The sequence below is a fragment of the Corvus kubaryi genome, unplaced genomic scaffold (genome assembly GCF_017639235.1).
Source record: "Corvus kubaryi isolate FWS band 111438036 unplaced genomic scaffold, C.kubaryi_AGA036_p1.0 66, whole genome shotgun sequence".
Taxonomy (NCBI): Eukaryota; Metazoa; Chordata; class Aves; order Passeriformes; family Corvidae; genus Corvus; species Corvus kubaryi.
In genome coordinates this window covers 20,753,466-20,770,664 of record NW_024582054.1, presented here as the reverse complement: position 1 = coordinate 20,770,664, position 17,199 = coordinate 20,753,466, and the positions used below count along the sequence as shown (strand labels likewise).

The 17,199-nt window shown below is 43.0% G+C and overlaps 1 protein-coding gene across 1 annotated transcript in view; it reads right to left on the bottom strand.

Annotated features, from left to right (window-relative positions):
• The window catches only part of LOC121673698 (ras and Rab interactor 3-like), a 160,598-nt gene that overhangs the window by 53,283 nt on the left and 90,116 nt on the right, over positions 1-17,199 (bottom strand). The window contains exon 19 of the mRNA XM_042047299.1: positions 13,116-13,261. Coding sequence (XP_041903233.1) covers positions 13,116-13,261 — 146 coding nt within the window. The remainder of the gene's footprint in view (positions 1-13,115; positions 13,262-17,199) is intronic.

Below are 17,199 nucleotides of genomic sequence, written 5' to 3'. Positions count from 1 at the left end.
AGCAGCCAAGGCATCAGCTCTTCTAGCTGCCAAAAGGTAAGACAAACCAAGGGTCTCCTAAACACCCTGACACCTCATAGCTCAGCAAAACTCCCTGTTTCCCACCTACTCCACTTTCTGTTAGAAGCACCATCAGTTTCAACAGTAAATTTTGCACTCTGCAACTGAAGTCTCACTTCTGTGAGCTTTTCTGTACCTGCCAGGGATTCCCAAATGCCCACTTCTGTGAAGGCTAGCAGAGGTTTGCACATAGCTGGACCCTGTTTGCACATGGTCATAGAAGTTTGCCAAAGTGGAGCAAGTCATCATCCTGCCAGGGAGCTCCATTAATGGCACAGAGGAATCAGGTGATCAGGTGTGGGACAGCTCACCTACCCTTAAACCACTCACCAATTCACCAAGCCCTCACCACCCTGGTGAAAACCAACAGAGCAAGTTACAAAAATTAACAAGTTCTGCTATACTTCAAGGGCAAAAAGTGTCATGGCCACTTGTGGAAGAGCTCTAATTCATGTGTCAATTTATTAAGTAACAAGTAGCCACAGAGTTTTCTGCTCACATATGACACCAGATTTGTGTCTTACACAGTACGTGGCTCGGCTTGAAGGTCTGATAGATGTGCAGCACACTGGAGGAACTGTGTGGAGTTGCACTGTTGCCTGCAGAGCACAGAAAGGATTGCTGGGCTAGCTTGAAGGAGCTGAGCCTCAGGAGCAGGCTGTGCACAAACACATGGAGCTCACGGGCAGAATGACCAAGCTTGTGCTAAGCCCTAGTGCCCTGGCTGCTGCCATTACCAGGTTTAAAGCTAACACATGTGTTTTCCTCCTTACTTCCATAATGCACACAAAGGATGTGACTGCAGTTTATCGACATTTGAACTGAGCAGAGTCTTGCCCCTATTGAAAGGTGAGGAGTCGGGTCAGCTCTCCAGAAGCCTTGCTGGAGGAGAGCTACTGATGCTGTGAGGGACATGTAATCACTGTCCCTCATCAGAGCACACACCTGGTGTTCAGGACCAGTGATGGTTCTCCAAGGGCAAGAGCAGCAGGGCCAAGTAACTCAGGAACAGAGAAGTATGGGGTGACTGCAGTGCTTCCCCATAAACCCTTCAATGCTGCTTCCTCCTAAATTAGTCAAGCTGAACTGTATGTGCCTATAGAGAAACAGCAGCAATACCCCTGTCAGACCCTCTTGTCTGACCTTGTCAACAACCTTTCAGCAAAGAGTGCTCTCAAGGAGTGGGGAGCTGCAACTAAATGTTTACTAGGTTTCCTGCTTCTCCATGTTTCCTAGGTTCATTTGGTCTGTCCCTCCATTTAAATACACAAAGTCATGTATGCTATAAAGAATCGCATATGCATAAAACCCTCCAAAAAGTACAAGCTAATTCATATTACTGATCGTTCCCAGGTCAGCTCTACTAACAAACAAGCCTTCTCACACACATTCACAGCCATGGCATGGGCAGAAACAACATAAAAAAAACCATCCAAAAATTCCCTGAAGGAAGAGCCCTTCTTCCAAAGCCCCCCCCCTGTTTTTTTTCCCCTTCAGTCTATGCCACTTCCTGCATTCAGGAGCAATAATGGAATATGCTGCCTGTGGCTCCACTCTGGACTGGGGCTACTATATCCAATTGGGGTCATATGTGTTGGCTGGTATTCACAAACTGAACTGCTGCCTTTATGTAATCTTGTATGTATATATTTTGCACTCAACAATTTGTCTCACAAACATCAACTGTCTTTTTACTCAGTCAAAGCATACTTTGGCAAGTCAAAACCACTTTGCAGGTTTTATTAGGACTACTCCCTTCCTAACACCCTTAATGATAAGTTGTTCTTCCCCACATTTATAATCAGAGATTTTCAGGGCATTTGTCCTTTGCCTATTTTTCAAACCCAAATTATTCTCTTTGGAATTTCAATGTATCAGCAAAACCAAAGATTTTTCTTTGTGTTCAGGCAATGAAGGATCGTTTATACTTCTGCAAGGCCCTTCCTTTCAGAGAAGAGAGCTGCTGAAGCACCAGCCAAGGCAGAGTCAGAGTGGCTAAAGAACAGATATTTTCCTCAACAAAAAACTGCAAACATGTTTGCTGGATAATTCAACTTCTCTGGAAAAGCTTGTGCAGTGCACGAACCAGAAGCAAATCTTGTGAAGAAGAGAAAAAACTTCCTAAGCTTTAAGACTATAAGGAAAGCCCAGACCTCCCTCACCCTCCCATGTCAGTGCTTGAGAGGGGCCCAGACGAGCCACGACCTGGAGAGAAGGGCTTGTTTTCTGCATTCCAAAAACACCTGAAGTGTTGGAAGCCTAGAGCACCCCTGCTTTTACTGAAGGGTCAAGGTGATGAGCAGAGGTTTTGCCCCTTTCCAGCTCATCTGGACAGGAAGGAAGTCAGGAATGGAAACCCAGGGAATGCTTTTCTACATTGTAATCACCTAACAAAGAGGGGAAAAGGAAACGGAAAATAAAGTAGAGGGACAAATTTCCAATTCAAACTTTATTAAGAATAGACTGCAGTTTAGCTTTCATAAAGCCATTCTGTTTCAAACCCCATATATTCAAAATTATTTGAAATTTGCATGATGTGTTAGAGCCAAAAACATGGGCAAAATATTTAGAGAAACATGAGACTGGTTATGAAAAGCTATGGCCTTGCTCACCCTGTGAGTGGATTGAGTGTAGACATGAGAGGCTAACCACACAAACTTGCATAACGCTGAGCAGTTTTCCTCTGTACTAAGAAATATCTGCAAACGCTTATCTCAGTCATGATTTGCAACTAGAAATGGTCGTTTTGCCAAGGGAAGTAAATCCACTGGACTTTCATTCTGCAGTATCTGAAGGAGCAGAGTGCAGGACTTCTGAGGTCTCTCCTCTCAGAAGGCACCCCAGAAAGTGACTTGCTTACACACAGATGTTCATGGTTTGGGTAAGATTTCCTTCCAGTGTCAGTGAGAATGGATTTCAATATGTGGTGCTCTTAGGGAAAAAAATAAATATCTAAATCTGTGAACCTACTCTTTCTCTGTCCTCCTTAAGCCTTACTCTAGCAGTTTCATATGCCTCTTTAACTTTGATTAGGCATTAGAGAAATGTGTTTATTTCTTGCTTTATTACCTGATAGGGTCCCTGCCTGTATTCATACTGGGGCAAAGTTAGAGATCTGCTTTCCTGAGGGAAGGAGAGGAAGAAGAAAAGGGCTTGTTTGGGTATTTCAGGGATATGGAAAGGTGATGAAAGGACATGGTCCCTCACCACCTTCTAGTGGTGAACACCTCCAGAACACCTAGAAACAATTAGAAATTCAGGGTGGGAGAGGTGTTGTAGTTTGCTAAGTTGAGGAACCTGCCCTGTGGGTGGCCATGGCCCTTGTCATCCTGTGCTGGTGGGACAGCCTGGGACCAAAGGGCTGGTTAGTGGAGCAGTGTCAGAAACTGCTAAAATGCCCCTGCAGTGACTGACAGCTCAGCATGTGACTACAGAACCTGCCAAGCAGCAAGGCAAACCTGTCAGCTCCACCAGACACCACCAAATACCCACACTGCAGCCACCCCCACCTCCAGGCTGCTATTGCTTGTCTGACACTGGGACACTCTGACGCAGGGGGCCAGTGGAGGGAAGAAGGTTAGTGCAGGGCACAGCTCTATGGCCTGGCTCCCTGCTCTGCTTGGTGAGGCCTGAACAAATACAAGACTTGGATTCAGCCCAATGGCACCAATCACCCTTAATTACTCCCTGGAGCTGCTGCTTCTCCACTAAGACAGAGATCACCATGGGTGCATAGGTACCTAAATGGGACACAACAATTAAACACCTAAAGTGAGGCAGGATAAATCCAGACTAGACCTAGACAGCTAGCTCTAATAGCAAAGGGAGACAGCAGAATTCCCGGCCAAGGGACTAACCCCATCATCTATCCCTGTCTCAGGCTGCTCTTCACAGCACCCCTCCTGCAATCTCTACTGGTTTCCCAGCACTGAGGACCCATCTCTGCTGGGAGGGTAACAGTCATTTTCCCTTTTGGCTGGAGAAGTTACCAATGAGATCCAGCCTAAAACTAACTACTTTCTAATCCTAAGAAAGGATTAGAATGGGAATTCAGGACTGAATAACACAAAAATGTTCTGTATTACATATTTGTCCTACGGACAGAAAGGAAAGTTGCCCAAAGCCAAGCTCTATCCTGTGTGTTGATTCAGCAGGAGAAGCTCTGAGCTTTGCCTGGTTTCTTGTTTTGTGGGGGGGTATCAGGAGTGACAAATTCCTTGAAGAGAACTCAAGGGGGCAAAAAAGGAAAGAGAGAACAGAAAGATTCTTGGCAGGCAAGATGAAAGGTTGGGCCAGGTCCCAGGCTGTCATTTAGCCAAGTATGTATGACAACTTTTTTTGCCTAGAAGTCTGCTAGCAATTTGCAGAACAGTGATGCAGGTAGCCAGCAGTGCTGTCTGTCTCCAGACTCTGCTATTTGTTGGTCTCTCTCTGTTTCCTTGGTGAATTTTTCCAAGCAGCAGAAAATTTAGTCCAGTTCACAAGGGGCTGCAGCTGCTTTCTGTTCTCCCCAACAGCTGCTTTTACAAGAGAGAGACTTCAAAAGGCTGGCTTTCTCTGGAGGGCCATGGGAGGGACGTACATGAGCTGTGTGGATTCCCTATATTTGGCAAAGTTTTCCCAGCATCCACAAGGTTGTCTGTATTCAGTTGCTTTCAACAAAGCACTTGAAATTCCCCAACAATTTATTAGACTTGCAAAAGCAAAGAGAAAGTACTAATTAACGTGGTCAGGAGATAATTTCAAGCAGTTAGACAGGTCTTCCAACCCTACCAGGAGATACACAGACCCCAAGGAGTCACCTAGAGCAAATCCCAGCAGCCCCACCCTTTGCAGGATCACTATCAGAGCCCGGATTCCAGGCCTGCCTCAGAGAACGACTCTTAGGGTGGGGCTTCGTGCTCCTCCTCATCCAGGGCAATGGAGGGTACTTCAGAAAGAGCACCACTTCCACACCCCTCTAACACACCACTTCTGCTTCAGCTGTAGAGGCTGTGTAAACACTGAGGAAGCTCCATAATCAAGCAGGGAACTCATCCACCAAAAAGAAAAGGCTTTCTGAGAAATGGATTCTGCTCCTAGCATCACCCCAAACTTAAAGGAAGGTCTGGGGAAGATCAAGGTTTCACTGCTTAACAAGGATCCAGGCGATTGGGCTACAAAGTAAGTGACTATAATCAAATCAGCTCCATTAATTCGTGCCTCAGTTTCCCTTCCTATAGTGACAGTACCTGCCTTCAGCTGGTTGTTGCGAGGCTTAATATCCATTAAACATCCAGAGATCCTTTCATACGCACAAGGACTTTATATTAATCACACAATGTGATTACAATTACTGGAAACATTTTGTCCCCTTTTAAGTTACTAGTAATACAGAAAGCAGAAATCCTTTATTCAGACATAAATGCATTCCCTGTTTAGCAAAAGGCTTACAGAAAGTCTGGGAAAGGCACACACACAGGCATGTATATATTCATCTATTCGAAAAGAGCTGCATTCCATAGCACTCCCTGGCTCGCGTGCATCTAACAGAATGTCTATTTAGGAAAATGTGACTAGCACAACCAGCTATGCAATGCTCACATCTGCTAATCCTTTACTGCTCAAGTAATCATCTTCACTTGCAAAAAGATTTATACTATTTTGGGTGCAGGCAAAGAGGAGCTAAGCACTTTGAAACTCTTGTGACTGATTATATTGAGGAAAGCACTGCTTTTACGTTCCCCTCCAGCAGGGTATAGAGGGATCTTATTTCTGGAGGTGGGTAGAACTACTTTAGATAGCTCAGACAGGTACAGAATGGACAGAGGAAAGGCTTGTGGCTACAATATTTACCATACTGGGTGACACTTGTACGTCTATTTCATTTGCACAGGTTAAACAGCACTGCTCCCTCGACCACAGCTGCTTTGCAGTGCTGTGTTACCAGGTGCTTTCACAGACACATCCTGCCCCAAACTTCACGGTTAAAGGACACCAGCTGAAAGCTTGCCTTGCCTCTCTGAGATGCAAACACCTGGCAGCCTGGGATGGATTCTGAACTCAGCCAGCTCGAACTCCAGAGAGTCACTCCAGACTGACACCAGAGCATGGCTCCAACTAAGCCATGTGCATCTGTGTGGTTTAGGAATTCCCCTTGCCAGGGTGGGAGGAAGGGATTGGCACTTGCTTTCCTGCACTGTATGAGCACATCGGGGTTGCCAAACAGAGTGGTGGAGGGAGAGTGGAGTGCCAAAAAAATACAGCATACACACAGGCAACCTTGTATAACAGCCCTGCCCTCCACAGCAGATGGGTGCAACCACTGCACAAGGACAACTCTCCTCACCCTTGTGTACCCCAGGCAGCCCTCTCTGGCTGGGAGTCATAGATGCGGTTTGACAGATTTTGACCCTGTGCACCTTTTTCGGTGGATAGTTCTCCATGGATGCCTGCCTGCCTGTTCGGCTGTCTTCTCACCTTTGTGCAGCCAGATCAGTGTCAGAGCCAGGGTGTGCCCAGCAGTTTTACATCTCCCACTTTGCAGTACAGATGTGTCCCACCTAGTAACAATGAATTTCAGAGTACTCCACTGCTGGCTGGCTCTCCTGGAAAAGCTGTGCACCCTCGTTCAAGTGTTGTGTATGCAGGACAGGACTTGGTCATACGTATCCCCTCAGCCACTTTGCTCTTCAAATTCATGGGGGGACCTCTCTGGTTTCACCCCACAAGTGCCATACAATGTCCCCTGTGGCCCATGGCCAGTACTTCTGGTAACCTAATCTAGCTTTGAACAAGTTCTACAGCTCAGAGAACACACTCAGGAACACAGGCCATGCCTCCTAAGGTTGTGCAGGCATTGCCTCTTCTCATTCAGCAAATTCTGGAGAAGAAAGCACCTTCACTAAACCTCTCATGTACCTGTGCCTAGATTTTAAGAAAGACATTTTCTTGTACAGGCAGACAGGCAGGAATTATTTTAGAATATTAATGTTTGACTGTGTTTAACGTTATAGAAGACGTAACAAGCATTCCAGATGTCTCCAGCTCAGACATAATGATCAACAAATACTAACAGTGGCAAAAAAAAAATCACTTACCTGTCCACATACAACCTCCCTTAAAGTTTGTGAAACTGGGGAAACAAAAAATTGGCAGATTTGTGATCTCCTCATCCTCAAATTAAACATGCCATAAAGGCTATTTCTCTTAAAACATATATAATTGATTGACCAGCAGAATTTTTGCAACAGATCTTGTAACCCTGAGAAACTGGTGTACCTACCCAACCTGAGCAGAACAGTGATTTTCAAGCTCTTCTCCTATTAACATCAGAATCATCTTGCCTTGACACCTTAAAAACTCTGAACAAATTATAATTAATCAATTCTTGTGTTGCACTGCTGATTTAAGTGCTGATACTAAGTTATTACTCATATCTGACAACTATGGTACAGGGAGTATAAGGTCAGCAAGCACGAGGTCTTGACTTTTTGGATGACTTTTGAAAATAACCACCATTTACTTAGGGGTGTACTTACCTACGTATCTGCATTGCAATAGCATTCCCTAAGGATAAAGTAATGCTCAAAGCTGGAGTGGGCTCCAACCTCCCTTACCTGAAACTGGTCCAGTAATGCAACCTGCAGGTGTGGCAAACAGATGTGGTCACAGCATCCCCAATCCACCTGCCTTGGGGACCAGCTCCAGTGTGAGATGCCAGCCAGTCAGAACCCCATGGACAAAGATGCAAGGGGAAACAGGTGGGTTTTGTATTTGGTCACCAGAAAAGCAATTCTGTAGGGACCTGTGAGAGGTCACAGGAGCTCTGTGGGGGGTGGGTATGTTGGGGTGGGTGGACAGAAGTTAAATTAAAGACAACTGCGGGATTTTTTTCTAGCTCCTGCCTGGCTCCAGATGAGCATTTACTCTAGAGATTCCTCTGTGTTACTCATCATGAAACACCTACCCAACACCACAGAAAAAAACACACCTCAAAATTAGGATTAGGAAGTAATGTAGGACACAGACTGAATTGCAGACCACTGCAAACCAATGCCTGTTTTGAGATACAAGATTTGCAACTTCATTGCCCTTCTAGCACGATTTCGCATTAACTGCTTCCGCTGGTTCTTGAAAGCCTTCTTAAACTCTCTTCTGCAGTGAAACATAGTCTCCTTTCATTCTTGTTTTCTCAGTTTTGATCTAGAGAAATCTGAAAGTCTTCTTTGGTAGTATGAATACTTTAAAACTAAATTTTTTTATAATGATCAAACATCTCAGCTTTGTAACTATTTCTGCTATAATTCCTCAGAAGGAATTAAAGGCTCCAGGTCAGCAAAATAATCTATGATTCAGCTGCTCCTCTGAACACTGGGAATGTCAAGATCAGGTCCATCTCAGCACATCCCATCCCCTGTGACTTTAGGACCACCCAGAACTGTTGACATTATAGCAAGAGGCATCATAGCCTCTCTTCGGTCTTCTACAGAACATGTGCTAAACATGCTTTCCCCATGTTCTTTCTAATCTGAAATCTAATTAGAAAGAATATAATGACATATCAAATACCTAAATTCATCTTCATTAATTTGTAATTCCTCACAAAGGGCAACTGAAACAATCACAAACATACAGACACCCTTCCCTACACAGGGGGAATGCCTTTTGATACAGTTGGAAAAGTGTGATAGACTTCTGGGACACCAAGGGCTTTTGATGACCATATCTGCACTCTACCTGCACTAGAATTTGACCAGACATTACAAACAGCTGCCTGTTCTTTCTAATTACCCTTCCAAAAAGCTATTTCTTTCTGTTCCCAAATGGAAAAAACCTTCTCCTTCAAAATTATAAATGTCAAAGGTCTGTGATGGACAATATTTTGTCCAAGTTTCACTAAGGCACTTTGGTTTCTGTGCTCTTTATCAATTGGCCCAGACAAGCATTTAAAACTTTCCCGCTTTTTTCTTCCTAATGGATTTGGCTTAGGTATTTTCTTTTATGTCTATTATTCAGGTCATTTTGGAGATTTTTCTGAGTCTCACAATCCTATATTGTTGATCTCAGAGAAACCATCTATTTTTACTGATGAATGAGTGGAAATATGGTCTTACTATCATTTGGAAATATGCTGTAAAATAGATAATCTCTAAAGTACCTGGACCATGTACATGTGGTTTGATAAGGGATGGAGCCAGCCCAAATTTGTGCCAAGCAACACTCTCAGCTGGTCTCCAGGACCCACTGCTTTACGTGAGTACCTGTGCACACAGAGCAAGGGAGATGTGTGCAACTTACATGTACATTTTTCAGCCTTTGTTGCCTCTAGGTTGGAAAGCCAGCAATACAAACCGGCACGTAGCCATTTAGGTCAGGAAGTGAAAAACTATATTTAGCTGAACCTGTAGTAAAATGTAGATGATTAGAATATTGCTTACAGTTGTGTCCCCTTTCCTGTGAGCACTGGTATAAGACTGACTGCAGTGACGAGAAGTTCCTGCTAAGGGACTATATTCCCACTGAGGTCTGTCCTCCAGAAAACAGTGGGACTGTTGCCCTCTCTGCTACCACCAGTACCACTGCTCCAAGCATCCACTAATTTTGGCAAGGACTCACTTACTGGAAGCGCTGGAAAAATCATGTAACAATGAGTGTGGTTGTAAAAAGCTTTTCAGTTAAATGAATTTCAGGAGATTTTTGTCTCCTCCCTACCAAATTCAGGTAGCTTTGGAGAGCACCTCCTTTTTTGTATCTTTACGGCGATATCCCAATCTTGGTGCAATGCATCTTGAGCACAGAGATTTCCTTCCTGAGGAGCACCATCCCCCTCAACTGGAAAGTGTATCCCTTATCAGAGCTTGACAGACAGCAGGGATTTAATAACACTGATTTGTTTCCAGTTGCCTGAGCCGTCCCTTCCCCATTTAAACACCACATCTCACAGGTTCTGGGTGGAGGTTTTCTTTGAGGAGTACTTTGCATTGGCTCCAAGACTTCCAGAGTCTGACAGGACTTTTTCCACTGATTCAAATAAACTGAGATTAAACCCTTTACAAAGGATGGCTCTTGATGAGTTTCTAAGAATTTTTTTCCCTGGTAAAAGTTGGTATAAGATTTATTTACTGCACTACAGAGACATATGTGTAGCCTGGGTAGAAGAACCCCTTGATAACAAAGCTCTTGTGGCCGTCTAACAACAGCAAGGTCACGAGTTTGATCCCTGTATGGGCTACTCGCTCAAGAGCTGGACTCAACAATCCTTGTGGGATCACAGAATATTCTGTGAATCTCTGAAAACTCCCATTCCAGCAGAACTCATGGTTTTCACAGCATGCTTGGTAGGTTCTCTGGTCTGCTCTACACAGGAAATCAGACTAGACAATCAAAACATTCCCTTCTGAAGCTAAAATCTGTGAACCTATGATAGTTGTTCAGTTTACAGTTCGTCCAGTGCTTGACGTCTCGATGTCTACATTCAGCACATGAAATCTGTCAACGGTGATGGTGGGTTTTGTGCCAAAAAGACATGTCACCAAAGAGCTGCACAATCGTTACTTCATTAGATAACCCGGTGTCCCAGAAATGAGAACCACTGTAACCCACCTCAGCCATCTGAAACACCCATTATCTCAAAGATGTATTCAATATTTACTTATAGCATCTCTGTCTCAGCTGCTGTCTGCTCTACTCATCATATCCTCCATACATTTGCCAGATGTTGGAGTGAAGGCATATATCTTTACATGAAACCATGGTCACCATGGTCAAGCAGCTCACATTTCTCCAGATGTTTTGTGATCTCACCACTTATTAATGTTCCTAGGAGTTAGCCTGACTCTAGGTGAAAATTAGTGGTTAAATTTCCCTGCTTCTCTCCCATAGCATTTTGGAAGAATTTGATTAGGTTGATTTCTACCCAGCCCCTAGCTGCACTTCTCCCTCATTCCTCTCTGAGTAGCTGCTAATTCTGGAGGCAGATTTCTCCCGTGTCTTTCTGATATTTCACAGATATAAATGAGCAAAACTTCTTTATGGATTTACTACATGCAGAACAGACCCTAGTCCTTACTAGGAATGAATGCACGGATATTTCCAAGTTGCTGGGGTACTTCCATGACAATTTGCACTGCCATAGTTTCTGTGCACGTGAGTAAGCTTTCCCTTTTAACTAATGTTAAAACTATGCTGAGCAGAGGGGCAATCTCAGCAACTGCTCATGCAATTTTTGTGTACAGAATTTTAAAATCACGTCCAGATTCTCCATCAACACCTTGCCTTAGGTTGCCATTTCTTTTGAAAGCTATGAACTCCAAATACTTTGCATAATTTGCACCTAATTCAGTGTAACCATAACAGGAAATCAGCTCAACACCATTTAGAAATGTTTCTAATTCTGTAACGTGTTGGAAGCCACAATGTATGCATGCTAAAGTGTAATTTTGAGGATCTCCAGCGATATTATAGCACGTAAACAGAAAGAATTAAAATCGATTTTAAAACACCCAAGTTCCTTTTTATGAGTGGGAGATAGATTGAAAATAAAGACAATCAGTTAATGAAATAAAAGGTCATTCTTGTCTAATTTTTCAGATGCTCAAAAACCTATGAAGAATGCATGCAGCATGCCCATTGATGCTTCAATATTCCTCCAACCACTTGATTTACAGTCCAAATCTAGGGTGTATGGCTTGTTTACTTTCTCCTGCAACTCTAGACTGAAAACAAACCTTTGCAAGCATGTGGCTCCTTTTGAATAATCTCAGAAAGAGATAAACGAATTTATCTTCCCGTTTATCATACTTAACATCTTAACTGTCACAAATGCAGGGAATAACTGCAAAGTGCAAATTCTTTGGTTTACCATCTAGTAAGTTCCTCTTGCCAGTCTACAGGGAATGGATGCTTTCATTTTTTCCTGATGGCTGTGTGATCTTTGTCCCTCAGTGTTTAATATTACATGGAACTGAGGAATTATACCTTGAAACAGGAGTGGCATTGTTCCACTTACTGCAAAAAACTGAACAAGGCAAAAGCAGTGACAATGGCAATGCAGGGTTCTGCCTCCATCCCCCCGATTCTGTGTGTATTTGGGAAAAGTGCTATGGTGAAACCATCACACACTGGCCTATCAGCAGCAATTTCACCCCCTTTTTGACTGAGTGTGTTCTAAGTAGGGCAGCACCCTCAGCAAATGGAAATGCAAGTATCCCATATCTATCCACCCACCCACAGAGCTGCTTCTGCTGAACCCATCACAGAAATATCCAGGAGCTTTTCTTCATGGAAAACAGGCTAAGTGTGTCAGACAGATAAGAAAAATTCTCAATATCTGGTATTATTATGGTTTTCCAAGCAGGGGGAGGGGAGGGTGACTGACAGTTTCACAGCTATGTAATTTTCCCCTCATTGTTTACAACAGGAAACAGAAATGCCCAGCTTCAGCATGGGCTTTATGATACAACCAAGCCTTGGGAGGATATCCTGGAATCCCAGTAGCTAGCTGACTGTTCTCTGAGTCAAAACCCATTTTCTCTCCCACTGTTTTCCTGGGGCTTGTTCCTGCAAGGTGCAGTGTTTTCTCCAGAAGTAAGGGAAGCCTGTAGTCTTTTCCTGACAGAAAGTACATTTGAAATCTCCTGGGAGTCTGGGGACAGGATTTGTGTATACCTTAGCATGCAGGAACTGGAGTGACCATCAGCTCATAGGGACGAGCCCTTATCCACTTCTGCATTTGAGCAGAAACAAAGCAAGCCTCCCAGAAAAGCTTTGTCACATTTCCAAAACTAAAGAAGTCCCTTTTTCTGTCCTTTGCCCCAAACTGCAGCTTGGGATTCAGCCTTCTTCCTTAAATAGTTAAGGTTCAAGCTAAATAAAGGTATTGCAGTTTGTTTTTAGTTGGAACTTGTCAGTTAAAGGAAATACTGTAAATTACAACAGTCATGCCACACCATGGTGACTGTGTAACTGGTAACTCAGCAGTCAGCTCACAAATGCAGCCGAGAACTCTTTGTTAAGTAGGAAAAGGAAAGCAACAGCTATTAAAAATGAACAGTCACTAAAGATTCAGGACTTACCCTGAGTCATCCTTGGCTCCCTTGTCTCCTGCTGATGTTTTCATCATTACAGCAAACTTTAAGGCACTTTCTGTATCACAGTGGCTTGAGAGTTCCTCGGTCAGAAAAGCAATTCCATCCCATCGCTGAGCAGAACTTCCACATCCTCAGGTTTTGTACTGAAGATGGTATTTCAAGGGCGTGAGGGGGAAGATGTGTAAAACCAGCTTCAGGCTCAGTAGTATCGGAGGGCAGAGGACTAAACAAGCACTGAAATGAAAGCAAACTACCAAGAAGATCCGATTTTAGCCTCTCTTATTTCTACTTCCTGTATTTATATGAACGGGGGATTTCAGGAAGAGGCAGTCTTTGGTGGTCAAGGGTGTGGGTGTGTGGGGGTGTGTGTGTGTGTGCGTGTGTGTGTTATAAAGCCATATTTAGTAGTGCAGACAGGTTAACCTTATTAGAAAGAAGGGCCTGACACTTTCAACTTATTTGTTTCTCTAACCCTCAGTAAGTTTCAGAGGAAATAGTTTTACAGACTACAGGTATATCAGAAGGCAACGGAGCATAGTGAACTTTGTAAAGGATTGTGTAAGGCAGCAAAGCAGTAAGTCTCCGTCTGCAAATTCCTGAAGCATGTGTATTTCTACTGCTTGAGTAACTGGAACCAGATGGAGCTTGGAAACCTTTACATTTACACAGGACCTGAGAAAATGAAATGTCTAACACTGGCAGAGGACAGCTTCGCAAAAGCATTCCCAGTTAAAGCAAAAGCTAATGATAAGGTTGTGTGACTGCTGGCAAATGAATGGCTATCCACGCCGGGAAGCTCCAGCCGGGCTCAGTGCACGTTTGACCTGCAGTTACTGAAGTGATCGAGTGCTTGCTGTGAGGGAAACCTGAGCGAACACACACCAGCTGTGGAGGCTGGGGGCTGACAGATGTGCTGTCAGACAGAGCTGGTGGCACTCCTGTTTGGCAGCCCCGTTGCTCCAGAAATATTTGATGTTAGGAGAATACATCATGGAAAAAAAAGGCAGAAGTAGAAAGACGAGGTGGAGAAAAGCAATTGGATGGAATGGAGTGGGAGACGAAAGTAACTTTTTGCCCCTTTTATCTTTAGAAGGAGTTTCTCAGCTTTCTAAAAATAGACTGTGCCACAAAGTCCACAGCAGAAATGCAAATGCCAGGGAGCTGTCAGTGTATTGGCAGGAGGGAAACTAGACCTCAGTGTAGAACACAGAGCCAATTCTGCTGGCACTGAGCTAGGGAGAGTCAGGGAGACTTTCACCATCACCAAGTCACACCTTCAATGTAACACAAGATAAAATTTTCCCAGGTTTTTTGGTTTTTTTTTTATAAAGACTGTAGCTTCAGTTCACATTAGGAAATTTATCTTCTATCTTTTACAAGGATTTATCTTAGAAAGTCTATTAGCTTGGAAAGAGCCTTAATGAAAGACTGCAAAATGGAAAATTCACTACCCTTCTAAGTAAGGTATCTTAGTACTTAATTGCTGATAATATTTAAATTCACACCTGATTTTTTGCCTTATCTAATTTTAAATTTTCAGCTACTGTATCTTGTACCGCTCTTTTTTGCAATATTAAGGCTCTCCTTGCTCCAGCTCCTGGAGTCATTTTCAGGCCACAACGAACTCATTCAATAAAAAATTCAGTCCTCTTAGACAAACTGGTTAGCTGAGATTCACTCATCCCTTACTGCAGACTTGTCAGATCTCAGCTCCGAATCTTTCTGTGGGTTCTGGGCTCAGAGGTCCAAGAAAAAAAGATATTCTAGATTTGTTCACCAGCTGGGCACCTTTGAAATGCACCTCAGGTATTGGCATGAGAACAATCTCCTACATGTGTCACACAAATTCAACTCTACCCCAGTTTCCACTTCCCTCCCCTGCAATTCAGCAGGGACCAGGCCCACTCAGCATTTGCCCTTGCTTTGCTGGAACAAAAAAGGTTTGCTGAGACAAAAAATGCAAAGATGTGCTGCTTGAATGGACCTGCTCACATGGAGAAAACTGTTCACACAGAGGCAGCCATCCTAGGCAAAGACCTAAGATCTTGCAAATGCAGAACACAAGAGAGTTAGACAATTCTCATGATATTTTTAGGGAAGAAGAAACAAAATTACTAGAACTATTAAAAAGATTCAGGAAAAAATGGCAAAAAATACAGAATATAAAATTCCAGTATTTTGGTGCTATCTCAGTTTCATGTGATTTGAGTGAACTCTTTCACACTATTTCCAATGTAAAGAATGCAGTTTCAGAAATTTTTGAATTTTTCAGAAACTGTTGAAATTTTTGTTAAAGATATTGACCAAATTTAATTTTAGAAGTCTCGTATTTTCTGCAAAATACTCAGCATTTCTGTAAAATACTTAAAGTATGAAAATGAAGATGATTTTTGTCCAAGCTTTACTAGGTGTTTTCTTGAGCCAGAGATTTGACAGGTTTAGTATGCGACAATGAGTTCTAGCATCAGACTTTGGAAGTAAATAATTATACAAAAGCTAAATGATGAAATAATATCCAGTTACTTCAAACTGACATTCCTCTGTTATAAATCCAAGCCAAACAGGAGGAATTCATATCTCTTCTAGGACTGATTCACCCTTTCCATTTTCAGCCACAGCATCCTGCAGCCCTTTTTTGTAGTTTTATGCAGCTGGGTTGGAAAGGTTTAAAAATGGCTTATGGGGGAAGCCATTAAGTACAATGAGCACTTGAGCTACAATAAAGGGCTTTCAGAATATGCCCAGATTACACGACAGTTCTGCTTTCCATAGAGCAGGGAGAGGCTGCATCAATAATAGGCATGTGATGGGAGCCCTTAGGAACTGTCATGCCTATTGTCACTAATCCATAGATTATGTGCCTTTTATAGAGCCTATTACATAACAGATCATGACGGGTCACCATGCCAAGGATGGAAGGATTAAACGAAGAGGTACTTTTCACATTCAGACTCTGCTTCTTAAAAGTTAATTCCATGTACAAGAAGGAATCTTTTGCCTTCCCCAGCTTACAAAAATTTAGCCTAGAATACACTAAAGAATGAACTCCTATGCAAAATTCAAAGAATGCAGAATATTCTTTTCCTACTCTTCCATAAGACTTTTCTGTAGATACACAAAAGACCACAGTGGCTAATGACAGGTTTATACAGGAGTAGGGATTCCAGTCTCATGCACAGTACTTAAGAAAAAGAAGATCAAGCTTTGTTTTAACTTGCATCTCTTGGTAGTAAACTGGCTGGGAGTATTCACAAGAAGACTCTTGTCTAATGAAACTGTTAATATACCAGGCCACAAGATGAAGTAAATAAACCCTTAGCTCCTCTTTTTCCAAGAACTGCATTTAAAGCTTTTCCTAAGCCCAGCACAGACTGTACCACAGACTACATACAATATACCAGGAGTCTCTGCAGACCCTGAACTGGACTACAAGGATGCTGGAAATGGGCAATCAAGGGTGAGAAGGAGTATCTCCAGAGCCTAGGGAACGGGAAAGGAAAACACTGCTGTGTGGCCTTCGGACCTTATTTCCAGCCTCTCATCAGCATGCAGTACTCAGTGTGAACCTGCTGGACACCAACATACCACAGGATGAGCCAGCCAAAATGCTCTTGATCAGGGGTTTTTCTGAGGTTGCCAGAATTGCTTCTCCATCAGTGACTCAGTACAGCAACCTGTGCTCTCGGCAAACTGAGTTCTCAGTTTTCCAGTCCCAAAAGAGCAAATTGTGTGTTTCAGAATTGCTGCAAATCAAACTGATACACTTAACTCACTCCAAATAACGGCTTGATCCAGGCAATACTCCCTGGAATACACAGAATACGGACCTTCTGTCCCTCAGTTCAGCAGGGTCCAGATTTCACCAAAAAAGTGTAGGCACATATCCTATTTAGGTCCTGAAATTTTAGATTTTCAACAATATATATGAGAATGTTTCACATCTACTAATCATCTGAGAAGAAAACCAGCAAACACTCTTGTTTATATAATTTATTGATAGTGTACATATTTTTATATAGTGCATTATAATACTGACTGCTATAATCTTTATAAATGCTGAGTTAACTAT